Raw genomic sequence first — 14,443 nt, forward strand, 5'->3', positions numbered from 1 at the left:
GCCGTTAGACGTTCAGCCGTGTCTTTTTTTCTCTTCATTTGTTTGTTTGCTTTGGTTAACAGTGGCTATTTTAAAGGTTTCTTTTGGACACATTAGACAATTTTATATCTTTGAGACTGATGTCTTTGCAAAGCAGCAACTGTTTTGTCTCTTTGCAGCGCTGTTAGGAGCCTGATGGTGCATTCAGGTCATATGAGGTGGATGGTAAAAATGTTTGTGGGGCAGTTTGTAAGGCTTCACATCAGTGAACATATCAAGGCGGTTGTATGAGTGCAGAGTAGTTCATGTGAGGATTAAAATGCTTGTGCACTGATGATATAGTACAATATTTATTCATTTTGGGTGTAACTGCTTTGAAAGGCAGACAGAGGTTGACAGGAGGTTACCATTTTCTGTTTGCCTTTTCAACATCATGTCGAATAAATCTGAGCTTTCAGAAAAAAATGCCAGTTTTTTTTGTAATTAGGACTTGGATGTTGCTATGAATGTCATTTACAAGTCAGAAATTGGTAATCAAGGTAACTCATGACATGAACACGGCGTAATATTATTTTGAAAGCTCACACTCAGTGCTGAATGTTAGACTTTTCAAACAAGCACCTTCTGCTAATTGGCAAACGATCCAATATACAATAGCTCACCAGTCTTACTCCCATTGTAATAGAATAGGTCTCTGTGGGATATTTCTCTGTGTGACAATAATGTTTAACACATTGTAGGGAGTTGTTCAGCACTATTCAGCCCCCTTCCTTCAACGTGTTTCTTCACAGTGTCCGCAGAGCTTTGCTTGCTGGTGTTGATAGTATTGAAGTGTAGACGTTGCTGGTACAGTGACAGAGAAAAACAGCTTACGGATAGCTCAGGCAGCTAAGAAGTGTTTGTTTTGTTTCCCTTGGCAAAGCAGAGAGAATCCATAAGGCGATTTTTACCTTGTTCGTCACTCTTGGCTTTGTATTTTGCACTCTTCTCTCTGTCTGCAGTAATTGCACTCCTGGCTCCTCTTGTTCTTTTCTTTTTCTTTGTTTTGTGCCCTCCGCAGGTTTGTTTTCTTGGGGAAGTTCACAGTTCAGCAGTCCCACGAGCGAAAACTCCACACCAGCCAGTGAAGAATCACCCACTCGTCCGGCATCTACCTTTGCCGCCTCCAGTAGCTCTATGACTACAGAGAGCACCAAGACCTGGGAGACAACAGAGACGCACACGTCCATCGCCTCCAGCTCTGCACCTGAAGTCACCTCATCCGGTGGGGAAACCTGGGTCCGAGTTGAAACAGAGACCACGACCCAGCCGGGTGACAAGAGGGAGGAGACGGTGACCTCTAGAGCCAGTGGTAGAGGAGGCAGAGGAAGGGGGAAGAAGAACAGAGGAGAGGACAGGAGCAGAGGAGAAGACAAGGGGAGAGGGGAGGATAGGGGGAAAGGAGAAGACGAGGGGAGTGGAGAAATCACCGGTGCAGAAGCAAAAGGGGAGATACAAGTGTCACGTCGACCAGTTGGAACAAGTAAACCAAGAGAAAGATCCAGAGAAAGATCTAGAGAGAGGGGTCACAGGAAGGGACAGTCCACCACTACCACGGCTACCACTACCACGGCTACCTCTACCACCTCTAGTCCACCACTGCTAGGGCTCACAGTGATGACCACAGTTGGATCGGAAAGCGCTGACTTATCTACGTCTGAATCCCCATCCACTTCACCAGTAGAAACCCCATCGCCATCAATCGCGCCAGATCAATACCTCTCGTCATCTCCATCGCCATCTCCATCCATCACTGCATCCATGTCCCCATCTCCATCCTTTTCTCAACCATCTCAATCCCTGTTTGAATCCCAGTCTCCTTCCCCATCCCCTTCCCCATCTCTTCCATCTTCCTCCTCCCCATCTCCAACCACTTCCTCCCCTTCGTCCAGTTCCCAAACACCATCGCTCTCACCCTCACCATCATCACCACCTTCCCATCCCCCATCTCAAACAGCTGGATCAGGAGACCCAGCTCCATCTCCTCACTCAGACAACCAGGACAGCTCCGTGAACCCCCTGACTTCGCTTAACTGGGCCCCAGTAGAGAAAGCAGTTCTGAACAGCTCTCTGGATTATCCTTCATTACTGTCTGGGCCCTCAGATGAGGAGGAGCCTGCCTGGTCTCACGCTGTGGGTTCGGGGGCCTTGTTACCTGGCAACATGGAGGAGGAGAGCAACAGAGGAAGAGCCAACATGAGTACCATCACTCTCAGCCCACCAGGTTAGCACTGTATGTTTTCAGATGTTTTGTCATCCTGTTGGTAGACTTCCCTTCATTTAAGTATATGTGTCTGTGTGTTCATCATAACTAATATGCAAATTTTATATTATTCAGGCAAAAGCATTATTTTCATTTGATAGCCTCATAAGACAATTCTGATTTATTACAACTTGCATCTTATTTTTGTAGTTTTGCCCTTCATTTCTATTGGGAATGTTAATTGCTGAGAAGAAATCCGATGGGGTGGGAAACACAAGCAGTCAGATGATCAGACAACCCCGGGTTAGCCAAACTTATCTGGAAGAGAAAACAAAGGCAAAAGGCAATTGATATTTTGCCAGTGTGGAGACTCTACATGTGAGCTTGGCAAGGAGCTGGAGGTGGATGGAAGCTGTTAGCCTTTGGGACAAGAGGGATATGGTTTTCCAGGGTCATCTAAAGTTTTTGCATTTAATGTTGTGTTTTTTTCCAGACTCTAAAGTTCACTAGTGAGTCTACATTAATAAGGACTGCAAGTCAGGTGTACTGTGTGCAGTCACTGATGCTAAGCTAGCTGTTGATGGTCAAAATGCTTCCAAATCAGAGACTTGCGGCTTGTTAAAGGAAAACTTCACATTTTGGGAAATGCATACATTTGCTTTCTTTTGCAGAGAGTCAGATGAGATGATGTCTAGCTATTACATTTGTAGCTAGAGCCAGTAGCTGGTTAGCTTAGCTTAGCACAAAGACTGGAAAGGGGAAGCAGCTGTCCTAAGCTCACTAATGAACGTCACATCTTAAAACTACTGAGTGTCATAAAAGAATGTGATGAATAATCTAATTATTCCTTCTGCTTTTGAGTAATTAGTGAAGTAATGTAACTTTTTCTACAAGTATATGAGTTATTGATGCAAATTTTCAAGTAACTTGCCCCAAGACTGTAGTCTGATCTTCTGCCAGTATGCATTTCTTGCTTTGGCACACTTAGCTGTGACAATGTGCCTGCATGTCTCAGGAATTACTCTGGTGAGTACACTGTTATCACAAGCAGTAGAAATGAAGGCCGACGAAAATAACTGTCCTTTAAAATTGCCTTTTCATTTCCTCCCCTGACCTTGCCACTGGCATATTTATTCAAAAAAATTCACCGTGTACTCCCCTGGCTGCATACCTTTTATTCCCTCCAGAAGCAGGGACCACATTCCCGCTACCATATACAATCTGTTGATTAAGTCGGCAGCATGGTATATATCAGTAAAGCTCCTGGCTAGCCACCTGGTTTTCTACTTATTTTTTGCTTGATAATGAGAGCTCACTGGAAACATCCTATCACCCGGCTTTTGAAAGCCCCACGGGCATCATGCTATCACACATTTCTATGCTGATTTATTTTGGTCCCTTTGAAAGCGGCTCATGTCTGCGGCAGGCATGGCTGCTCGGGGTGTGAGGAGTCTGCGGATGGAAAACATCTGTAAACTGTATCGACAAGAAGCCGAGGGCAACCACCTGGGCTGCTGGTGTACAGTATTTGATTGATTGACTGAGACCCTGGAGTCATGCAGGCAGGCAGCCATAAACACACAAACACACAGTCATATCTTTGCTACACAAACAGAAGAGGCGCTCGCAGCAGATTGGCCCAGAATAATGACTTGCTTGCTTACATCTCTCTCGTGCACACTCTCGCTCCAGTGCAGTCCCTTGTGTTTGGGTTTCATGGCAGTGGTCTGTATTTTCTCTCCTGACTGGATCAGGAAGCACTTCATCAGTCAGTTCAATCAATGAGGGAGGGGAGGCGGAAGAGAAGCATCGGGTTGGATTTCAGGACCTTCAGTAGCACAGCACATCGTTCTCAAACATGAACACACATGAGACCATCAACACTGTTTCAGTTGTCTAATCTTTTTGAACAGATTTTTATCACACCATCTTTCTGTAACATTTAAATTGCAGCCATTTCCTTCGTCTTCACCTTCCTCTTCACGCTGTCCTGCCTTCACAGAAATGCCATCTGTGAGGTCGAAGGTGCATATCCGAAAATCGTGTTTCCAAAGCAAACCATATTTCCACCGTGTCTGTGGCTGTGATTACTCGAAGCAAAGGCTGTGTGTGATGTGTGGATTAATACTTTGAGGTATCCCAGCGCTGCCACTGCAAAGTATTATCCCCTTACTGACCTATCTCTGTAAACTTATTAGTTGGATTTTGCTGTTGCCAGCTTATTGTTGTTGTTTGTGCCAGTGGTGTCAGCCGCTGTGCAGGGCGAGGGACAGTCCACTCTGTCAGCTCCTTCTACAGACTATTGATTTTTCTGCACCACTCGCTTTAATGAACGGCCAATTGCACTAGGTTTATCTTTCACACACACGCTCACACATACCGTAGTAAATCTACTTGTCATAACAGTTGATATTTGTCAAGGCGTGCCATGACCTTGACAGATGCAGAGGGTGCAAGTGCACTTCGGCCCGGACTGATGTACATTAAATGAAATGCATGGTCGGTTTCAGCACCTGACTTCAGCAGAATTCAAACCGTGAGCAGACGATTCACTCGCAAAACTTAACATAAATCTATAGAGCTGATGCTATTGAGAAATCTTGCTCTGTGCTGTAGGAGTCCTTGTGATTGAAAGCCCTCAATCTTTTTTTTTTTTTGTTTTTCTTAGTCCCTAAACATTTATTTTGCCCAACGCAGCAGCCCTCATGATGATAACCCAGAGGATGTGAGCTTGAGATGTCTGCTTCTGGTTAGTTATTGGACAGGATCAGCCTCAAGGCTAATCATAGCCAAGGTATTGATTTTTGTTCATCATACCGTGTAAACACACACACACACACACACACACACACACACACACACACACACACACACACACTGCCAACCTCACACAGCACCCCCTCCTAAGCAGTGCTCAGTGTCAGAGAGAGCTGGCAGAACAAAGACTCCCACAGCCGAGCTTTTGCGGCCAGGATGAACGAGTGGTGGTTTTCAAAGACCTTAAGTTGCTATAATGAGCGGCTCAGGGGAGAAACACGTGGTAGTGTGGCAATTGATATGGAAATGTGTAATTGTGGAAAGAGACCACACACACGCACACATTTAGAGGGTGAATAGCGGGGCCGAGGCGCTCGGCGGGAGGTCTGCTCATTTCTGTTGAGGATGGCGAATGTCTGAAGTTCTCACGCTGCCCACTACGCTCGGCGAAGTGAGCCAAGGCCTCGCTTTCCATATGGTAACCATGACAACTGTGGCTGTGAGTGGATGGCGAGGTTGAGGCTCCCTGGCTTCTGATCCCTTTGAAAAGAGACAGAGTGTGAAATGGATATGCGTGTGTTATAACCGCTGGTTTGGGCTGAGCCGCGATGATGGAAAATTAGGGTGTTTTTTCTGAGTCACACATTGATTTTAGATTTGTTCACAATCCAGGCAGGGCTGAGGGAAATAGTTTTTAAGGCATCCAACTTTAGGGGATCACCATGGAAATGAATGTTTTATGCTTTATTCAGACAGTGAGCTTAAGCACACCACTTTTATCCTCACCAAAGTAAATCACATTCAAAAACTGAAAACCACCCTCCTTCACAGTATTACTAATTAACTCCCTTATTTTGAATCCCTGAATTCCCCCTCCACCCCCATCCGTCTGTCTCTTCTAGTTGAGGTGGAGCCCTGCGTGACAAACCCATGTCTGCACGGAGGAAAGTGCCTTCCTCAGGGAACGGGCTACAGCTGCTACTGCCCACAAGGATACGCTGGGGAGAACTGTGAGATTGGTGAGTGATGCTTATACACACACACGTACTCACACATCCCACACAAACACACACGCATGCATCGACACAGCGGCATAATAAAGTCAGCCCTGCGTCAGTCTGTACATGTTGACGCAAGGCTCTCAGCAGCCTATTGGCAGGTCAAAGGCCAAGCTGTCCGTCACATTGAGACAGGAGGTTGAATGGAGGCTGGGGTCAAAGGTTATGGTCAGACTGTCAGAGGATGATGGTGTTGGTCCCTGAAGGTCAAAATATTGGTAGCTTTCACTGCCAAGGTTTTTTGTCTTCCAAAAAAAAAAAAACATTCATGTAGTGAAGAAAAAAAAGATCGCTTGAAATTTTAAGCCGATTTGATTTCCACTCCCTGCAAAAATACCTGAAGGTTTTGGAATAAAACCAAAGCCTCTCTTTGGTTTGCCATGTCTCAGAAACACAAAAAAACACAATCATTTAATGGCGGATCAGCTCCAGAAACAAATCAATTGTACCTCACCCAAAGGCCTTTATGTGCTCACCGAACACCGAATCCATTTGTTGGATTTTGTGGTGTGTTGCTGCCAGAGAAAACGTAACCTCCTCCTACAGGTATAAAGACAGCTGAGAGCTTCTGATCGCTGCTGTCTGTGATCCCCATTGTGGGGAAGGTTAGTTTGGAAATGTAATGTGTTACAGATTACGAGTTATCATGTTAAAAATGTGTGAGTTAGAGTAATGTTATCAAAGTGATGTACCTTAATGCATTTGATTACTTTTTTATTACATTTTGATCCCATAAAGTTAAACCTGGAACAACAGCACTGAACACTGTCAAACCTCATCACGCCTTCATGCCTCCGAGGCTGCAGGAGTAATGTGCTCTGGTTGTCTGTCCGTCCATCTGTCCATCCCATTCTTGAGAAGGCAATATCTCAGAAACACCTTGAGGAAATTTCGGCAAATTTGGCACAAATGTTCACGTTGCTTTAAGGATGAACTGGTTAGATTGTGGTGGTCAAAGGTCAAAGGTCACTGTAACCTCACAAAATACACTTTTGGCCATAACTCAAGAATTCATATGCCAATTCTGAAAGAATTTCACACAAATGGCGAATAAAATAAAATGATGAACAGATGACATTTTGTGTCCAAAAAGTCCAAAACGGTCAACTTCACTGCCACATCACAGTGTTCTGTAAAAATCCTTTTCTGGCCAGATTGTAACTATATTTCATTTGGTCAGATACTGAACTGGTGACACTAATCTTGGTGTCCACCTTGAATCTGTGGTGTTTGTATTGATCGTCTGTGCTGCCAGGTTGAAGATGTTTGTGAAGCTTTCACGTTTTACTATTTAGCTTCTTTGCACAGCATCTCAACTACCAGCTGCAGTTTGACCAGCTGATATAGATTCACTGTCACACCTGCCGCCTCATGGGCCAGTTGCACTCCTTTTGTTTTGCATTTTCACCTTTTATTGGGTAGTTGATAATGTGGAGCCGGACAGGATGTCAGGAGGAGACAGTGTGCATATGATATACAACAAAGGTCCACAACCACAGTGCTTCTATGGTATGCACCTTAACTGTTCGACTACCAGCACACCCTCTGTATTCCCTTTACGCAGGTTTCCCCCGTCTTTGCTGTCACATAAGCAGCACTCGGGCATGGACAAATGAAACGCAGCTGTGAAATGCAGCAAAATCTACCACTCATAAAACTCCACCCAGAGGCTTTCAGTCCATTTCCACTGCAAATTCTTGTTTAAATCACAATTTAACAGCCACACACAGCCATGACACACTCGCTCAGGTGTTTTCACATACTCCTCCCTATAAGACTTCTGCTCAGGACTGTGCTTGATTCACAGAAGACAGTGTTCATGTTATTAGATATACCTGTGCTTTTTCTGCTGTGACCTACTCCTCATTCTGCTGTTGCACCTGTTAGGATAAAACAACTATATCAATGTTATTGGTATGTATGTTTGATGACATCATGTAGTTCGCAGTGTAGCTCTGCCCAACTTTAACTTGATCAATTAACTGAAAACACCTTTAAGCACCAATATAACAAGTCTTTGGACTTGTTTATAGTTTCAGTTCATCCATACTGAATTACAGTATATTCTGACTCCCACATTAAGGTCTACAATAAGAAATATGAAATTGCAGAAATTTGTCACACTGTTCATGCTGTGACATTATTGAAGTGCAAGCTCTGGCGTCCCAAAGCAGACACCTGCACAGAGGTACTGTGACACTTTGACATGCAAGCCCAAATCTGCCTTCAGGGTCCTGATCTGTTCCTTAACATATGTTCAGCTCATTAGGCAGCTATTCCTCAAGGAAGTGATCACTTTATGAATAAATGAACCACATACAGTTGCGTACTTATCTGTATTCACTGTCCTGTTCGGGTTGTGAACACCTTAATACTAACCGAGTGCCAAGTCTTATCTGTTCAGTGTCACAGAGAGATGGACAGACAGACATTCAAACTGACAGCCAGAAGCTGATGTGTGGGTATGCTGCGAGGCTTTGTTATGGATTTGCAGAATTTGCAGAATTATCTCTCTGAGGAGCAGCTTCCCCTCTGCATAATGGATGAGAGGGACGAGGGGATCAGACTTTTTATATCGAACAACAAAGAGCTGGGCTGATTTTAATGGGGAGTGGAAGATGTCTGTTTAACTATGAACAAGCACATCTAGAGGTTATTGAAGGTCACACCAGTCATGATTAGCCAGTGGGGTTTTCACATTCATATGACATTTTTTAATTATATGTTAGGTGTTATTCAAACCACTTAAGCTGTATTTTTGTGAAGAGTCTTAGGCCTGAATGACTACATGTTCCCAGAGGAGCCATTTTCTCCACTGTTGAGAAAATAAATAAATAGATGCATCTCTTTCTCCATCACTTTGCAGGAAATCCAGCGTCTGCACTTTTCAGCTGAACACACCGATGTGTTTCTCATACTTAAACCTTCAGAGATTATCTCACAATTTGAATCATAGTGTTAGTTTGAGTTGCACCAACACAGTTTCTTTTTAATCGCTCATGCATCTTAGTTTGGTACAAGTTATGTTTTAAATACTCCTAATAATAGTAATAGCAACTATATAGCAATCATAATATATATAATTTGTGTACAGTTTCATCTTAATTTGGTAACTTTAAAATAGGCTTAGGTCCTAAATCTGCGTCATTCTTGGTACACATGAACAAACATGCAAATGTTCAAATTCTACACATGGTGGCTTCAAGTGATTTAAACCAATGCAGTCAACCTCTTCCGTCGTGTAGGTATGAGGACGTATTGTTGAGTTGTTCAATCCTCAAAAAAAAGTCTAATTTCCATCATTTATCTAAAAAGAGTTCATAATTTTACAAACAGATAAACAGTTTCTGCTGTCAGATTAAAGCTCATCAAAAACACCACAGCAAATACTACAGCTAAAGCTGAGAAAACTGGATTTTAAAAAAGATTGAAAAACACTGAGTCTGACACTCCTAGCCTGAAACATACTTTATTGATGAACTGCAGTTTAGTCCAGATTAGAAAATAATCCTTGCAACCAACCCGCAGTGTGTGCAGTGACAGAAGTCTTGTATAGGGCTAAAGGTCATTCTGGTTTGACGTGTCTGACACATCACTTCACAGCCACTGACCCTTTTTCAACGTTGAGCTTTTTGCTTGGAGCGAAGTAACTGCTAAGATCTGAGGAAACACTTTGTGGCTAGTTTGAACTCCTAAGTAGCTTTCTTTTGGCTCTCTCGCTGTGAGTGTTAATAGATTCCTTCAGTCCTGGGGTATATCTGTTACTCTGGGTTCAAAAATACCTCACAGTGGTGAAAGAAGATTACATGCCCTCCATTTAGAATGATAAAGTGATACTTTATGGATCCCCCGTTGAGAAATGTTCCTTTGGCTTGAGGGTTTTTCTTTTTTTCACAGGGAGGTTAGAGAGCACAGTTAGCACAGTAGCACAGCAGCCCTGGTGCTGGTAGGGTATCTGTTGTTGCTTAAGGTCTCTTCGACAGGGTGGATGTCTGCCAAAATGAAGGCTTGAGCCCAGATCATTTGGTCAAGTTCACCCTCTCTGCTCACGAGTCCACCAGATTTATGTCCGTACTGTACTTAAACTGCTTTAAAGGAAAAGTAATGCAACATGCAGCTGGCATCTTGCTATTTCTTCCTCATGCAGCCTTTTGTAAATGGAGACAATGGACAAGAGACAAAAGAAGAGATTAGGCATACATCAAGTCAACCTTAAGCTCTGTAAATACATAAAACAAAGGATGTAATAACACTTGAAAGGCTTTTAGAGTGTCTTCCTCTGCAAGAGAATGAGGACAAATGTAAAGGGGATTAAACTGTCTGTATTCTCCTCACACCCTGTATGGATTATGATACTGTACCCACCAGCGTGGACACATTTCCCTGTCTGAACCAGGACTAACAACCTGCTCATTTTGTGTCAGTGCTTGATTGGCAGCAGACACCCACACGGCTTTTCTGTCTTTATGAACAACATCTTTTCAGCAGAATGCATCCTTTTAATTTGAACCCTAATGAGATCTGCAACCCGCCTGCTCTTGCTGCTTTTTTTCTTCATCACAGACGTAGATGACTGCCAGTCAGAGCCATGTGAAAATGGAGGCACTTGCATCGACAAGATTGATTCATTCCTCTGCCTTTGCCTGCCCAGCTATGGAGGAGACACATGCGAGAAGGGTGAGAATGAAAATACTGCACACATTTTCTGTTCATATGAAATGTTACTGGACTGTGTGGCACTGAAAAATCCATAAATCCAGCACATTGTTGTTTGTGCAACCACAGTGGTGAACGTGTTAAGATTCTCAGTCGCCTGATACTAGTAGTAAAAGGTTTTTTTGTGATGGTGGAAATAATCCTCATCAGTGTGCAGCGTCTGTAACAGCTGTATGTCATGACACAATATCACAAAGACACATCTCTCCACAGCTATCAGACAGTGTATCAGTGTGTGTCACAGGGCTGCAGGGTGACAGATACTGACTGAAACCCCTGCAGGCACAACAATGTTTTCCAAGCATCAGTTAGCATTTGCTCGGTTTTCAGTCAGCATCCTATATAGATGCACACATTTCATATATGTCCGTGTGGTAGACGAATTAAAAACTCAGTTTTGATGTTGGTGGTATGATAGTGATGCTGTTTTTGTGTTTCGAGATCATTGCTGCAACTGTATTTTGTAGTATGTCTGTGAAGATTTACTCATTCTGGCCATGGCACTTGTAAATGCCTTACAAAGGCAACTTGACTTGCTTGTATTATGCAGTGTAGGTCATGCTCCTTTGTGTTACTGCTATTTAGATCAGCGTAATAACTTGAAACCCACCTCAAGAATGTGTATTGCAGGCTGGCATGTGTGTATGTGCATTTACAAGCACAAAAAAGCATAGAACTTAAAAAAACAAGATTCACAAGTAAAAACTTTGATAGCACTACTAGTGGTCAACAATCCCACAGGGTTCATCTAAGTATATACTGTGCATTTGATGATAGTGACCCCATAAAAAGTAATTGCTGCCAAGCTAAGAGTTAATATTAAGTTAAGCAGAAACCCAACTTTTTCTATTTATTTAAGTTATCAGACATCTAGTCCTTGATAGCTGTTAAGAAGTCTTTCAAGGTAGAGTACTGAGGTCATCCCAATTGAAAGAAAAGTAAAGTAGATATCATCTACATAGAAGTTAAAATAAATACCCTTAAATTGATTAATTAAGAAACCATGAGAAAGCATGTACACAGAGAAAAGAATTGGACCAAGAATTGAACCCTGGGGTACACCACACATCAGCCGAGCAGATGAGAGACATAACGATCAATGGCCACAAAAATACTCATGTCTGACAAAGAGGCAAATCAGTCTAGCAACAGAACTGAAGCTTCCCCAGCACCGATATTAAAATACCATGTGAAACCCTGAGCAGAGCAGTTTCAGTTTTATGCTTCAAACGAGAGCCGGATTGGAATTTATCAAAGATTTAATTGCTGTCCTGACCCGTAGAGGTTGTCTACAAAATGCTTTTTCAGATACTTTTGAAAATGAAAAAAAGTTTGGATATAGGTCTATAGTTACTGGGAAGCAATGGGTCAAGGTTTGGCTTTTTGAAGAGAGTAGTCACAATGGAGAATGTGCATGGTCATAACAAACTAAGAGCATCTTTAAAAAGAGATGTTGGAACAATCAGGATTCGAGGAGGGATGCATTTATGAGACTGGCTGTGAATTGTTCCAGTGAAACAAGGCTAAACTTGTTCAACAAAGAAGCATGGGCTAGACAGTCAAACCCAAGGGAAGGCAACATTTTCAACCTTATGTTAGTGAATTAATACACAAAGAACGGTAACAAGGTTTCACAGTCAGCGTGAGAGAAGACCGGTGCAGGTGAGGGACAGGGTCCACCAACCTATTGATTGTGCTAAACAAAGCTCAAAGATTTTTTTTTTACTGTAGTCAAACAGATTTGAAAAATAAGCACGTCTGGTCCCTTTCACTTTCTTATTAAAAGATGAAAGTAGTTGTTTCATGTGAAGAAAGTGAACCTCCAATTTAGTGTTTTTCCACCTACGCTCAACCATTCTGCACTCTCTTTTAAGACAATATATGTCATCATTAATCCACAGGGATGAGTTAAAATGAATGGATTTCTTTTTAAAAGGACTACAACATCTCAGGCAGAGATTGTTAAAGGAGCAGATGAAGAACAGGGACAGCCATATCCTCACTAAGGTCTGCAAAGACAGAGGCGATGCCGACAACAAAACGGCTATTCAGTGTGCAAAAACAGAGCACTAATAACCCCCCTTACCACACACTGAAACCAGTGCACACACACAAGCCCTGATTCATCACCTCACTGGTTTCAGCCTGCATGCATGCATGCATATGTGTGTGTATGTGCATGCTTATGGCTGTGTGTGTTTGTGCATGTATGTGTGGTGGTAGTAGTAGTATTAAGAATTAATGAATATGTAACCTTTGCAGTTATAAATGAATCCACAGGCCTTGGTGTTATTAATGAATACTAATCGTGCAGAGAGAGGGCCACGTGTGCTGTGAATTGAAAACGAGCCTGTATAATTACAGTTCATGTATTTAGCCTCTCAAGATGCCATAGTCATATATTTTAGTCATTATTTGCCAAGCGAGATAGAACGCTCGGTATGAAAGCTTCCTCTTTCCTCCCATCTCGTACGGCCTGTTTTATCTCACTTTGTGTTATTCTGCTTTACTACGCTCTTAGGTGCCCTTCAAGAAATTATTTCAGCTTCTTTCATTTCCCCTCCTCCTTTCTCTTCATCTTTACAGACATAGAGGGTTGCGAGCACGGTTGGAGGAAGTTCCACGGCCACTGCTATAGGTAGGAATGATGAAAAACTGGCTGCGCTGTTAAAATGAATGGAGTCACGATATATTTACCTGCAACCACAGGTGCCTCATCTATCTGCATTACTCTCTCATACCTTGGAGTTATCCGTGATATACTTACCGCAGCACTCTGTACCATTTAAACCTGTCTGGTTGCATAATATATGAAATATGCATTTTCATGTCCACTTACATTGCATTCTCCCACAGGTACTTCACCCACAGACACACCTGGGAGGATGCAGAGAAAGACTGCAGAGAGCACAGTGCCCACCTCAGTAGCGTCATTTCCACTACTGAGCAGGAGTTTATCAATGGTATGTGTGCCTGTCTGTTGGTTTGGTCATAAATCACAGTTATGCACAAGTGAAATGATAAAGTGAAAGATGGTGGACTGACTGAGTGTAAAACACATTTGATATATGAATCAGTGACTGTTTAAGTCTGTGTGGATATCAAAGTTTTTACAAAAGCAGTTAAGTCAAAGGAAAACGTTCTGTTGTTTTTTTTTTGCAGGTCTGGGTCATGACAACGCCTGGATCGGACTGAATGACCGCACAGTGGAGGAGGACTTTCAATGGACTGACGGCAATGATCTGGTCAGTGATCAGTTGTTGCTATGTGAGAATTTCAAACTCCAGTTTTAATGTTCCTCAAAACCTTCAAATCTTAACATTTCTGATTAAATTAACAACAATCAGCGTGTACATTTTCAAAAAAAAAAAAAAAAAGCCTCTGTTATCGATTAAAGGTTGAACCCAGAAAAACTGATCTGCTTCACCAGGACTGTGTGGGTGTGATTTGATCAGACTTGACATACAGCCCCACAACTGATGTTGATTCAAATCTGGCTAAATCCTGATTGGTACAAAGAAACATATGACATCATCTTTTCCCAATGGATTCATACAGGACCCTACTGCTCATACAACCCCAAATCCAAAAAGGGTGGAACACTGTTTAAAGCATGAATAAAAACATAATGATCTGTGTTTACCGACAATGGTTTTATGATGTGTTCCAGAGCCAATGTAGTAATCTCTTT

General features: G+C 42.6%; 1 protein-coding gene across 1 annotated transcript in view; it reads left to right on the plus strand.

Annotated features, from left to right (window-relative positions):
* The window catches only part of LOC143329091 (neurocan core protein-like), a 41,113-nt gene that overhangs the window by 22,795 nt on the left and 3,875 nt on the right, over positions 1–14,443 (plus strand). Inside the window, exons 12-17 of the mRNA XM_076744799.1 lie at positions 1,040–2,242; positions 5,881–5,997; positions 10,600–10,713; positions 13,339–13,390; positions 13,609–13,715; positions 13,915–13,997. Coding sequence (XP_076600914.1) covers positions 1,040–2,242; positions 5,881–5,997; positions 10,600–10,713; positions 13,339–13,390; positions 13,609–13,715; positions 13,915–13,997 — 1,676 coding nt within the window. The remainder of the gene's footprint in view (positions 1–1,039; positions 2,243–5,880; positions 5,998–10,599; positions 10,714–13,338; positions 13,391–13,608; positions 13,716–13,914; positions 13,998–14,443) is intronic.

This window comes from Chaetodon auriga, chromosome 12 (genome assembly GCF_051107435.1).
Source record: "Chaetodon auriga isolate fChaAug3 chromosome 12, fChaAug3.hap1, whole genome shotgun sequence".
NCBI classification, from domain to species: domain Eukaryota; kingdom Metazoa; phylum Chordata; class Actinopteri; order Chaetodontiformes; family Chaetodontidae; genus Chaetodon; species Chaetodon auriga.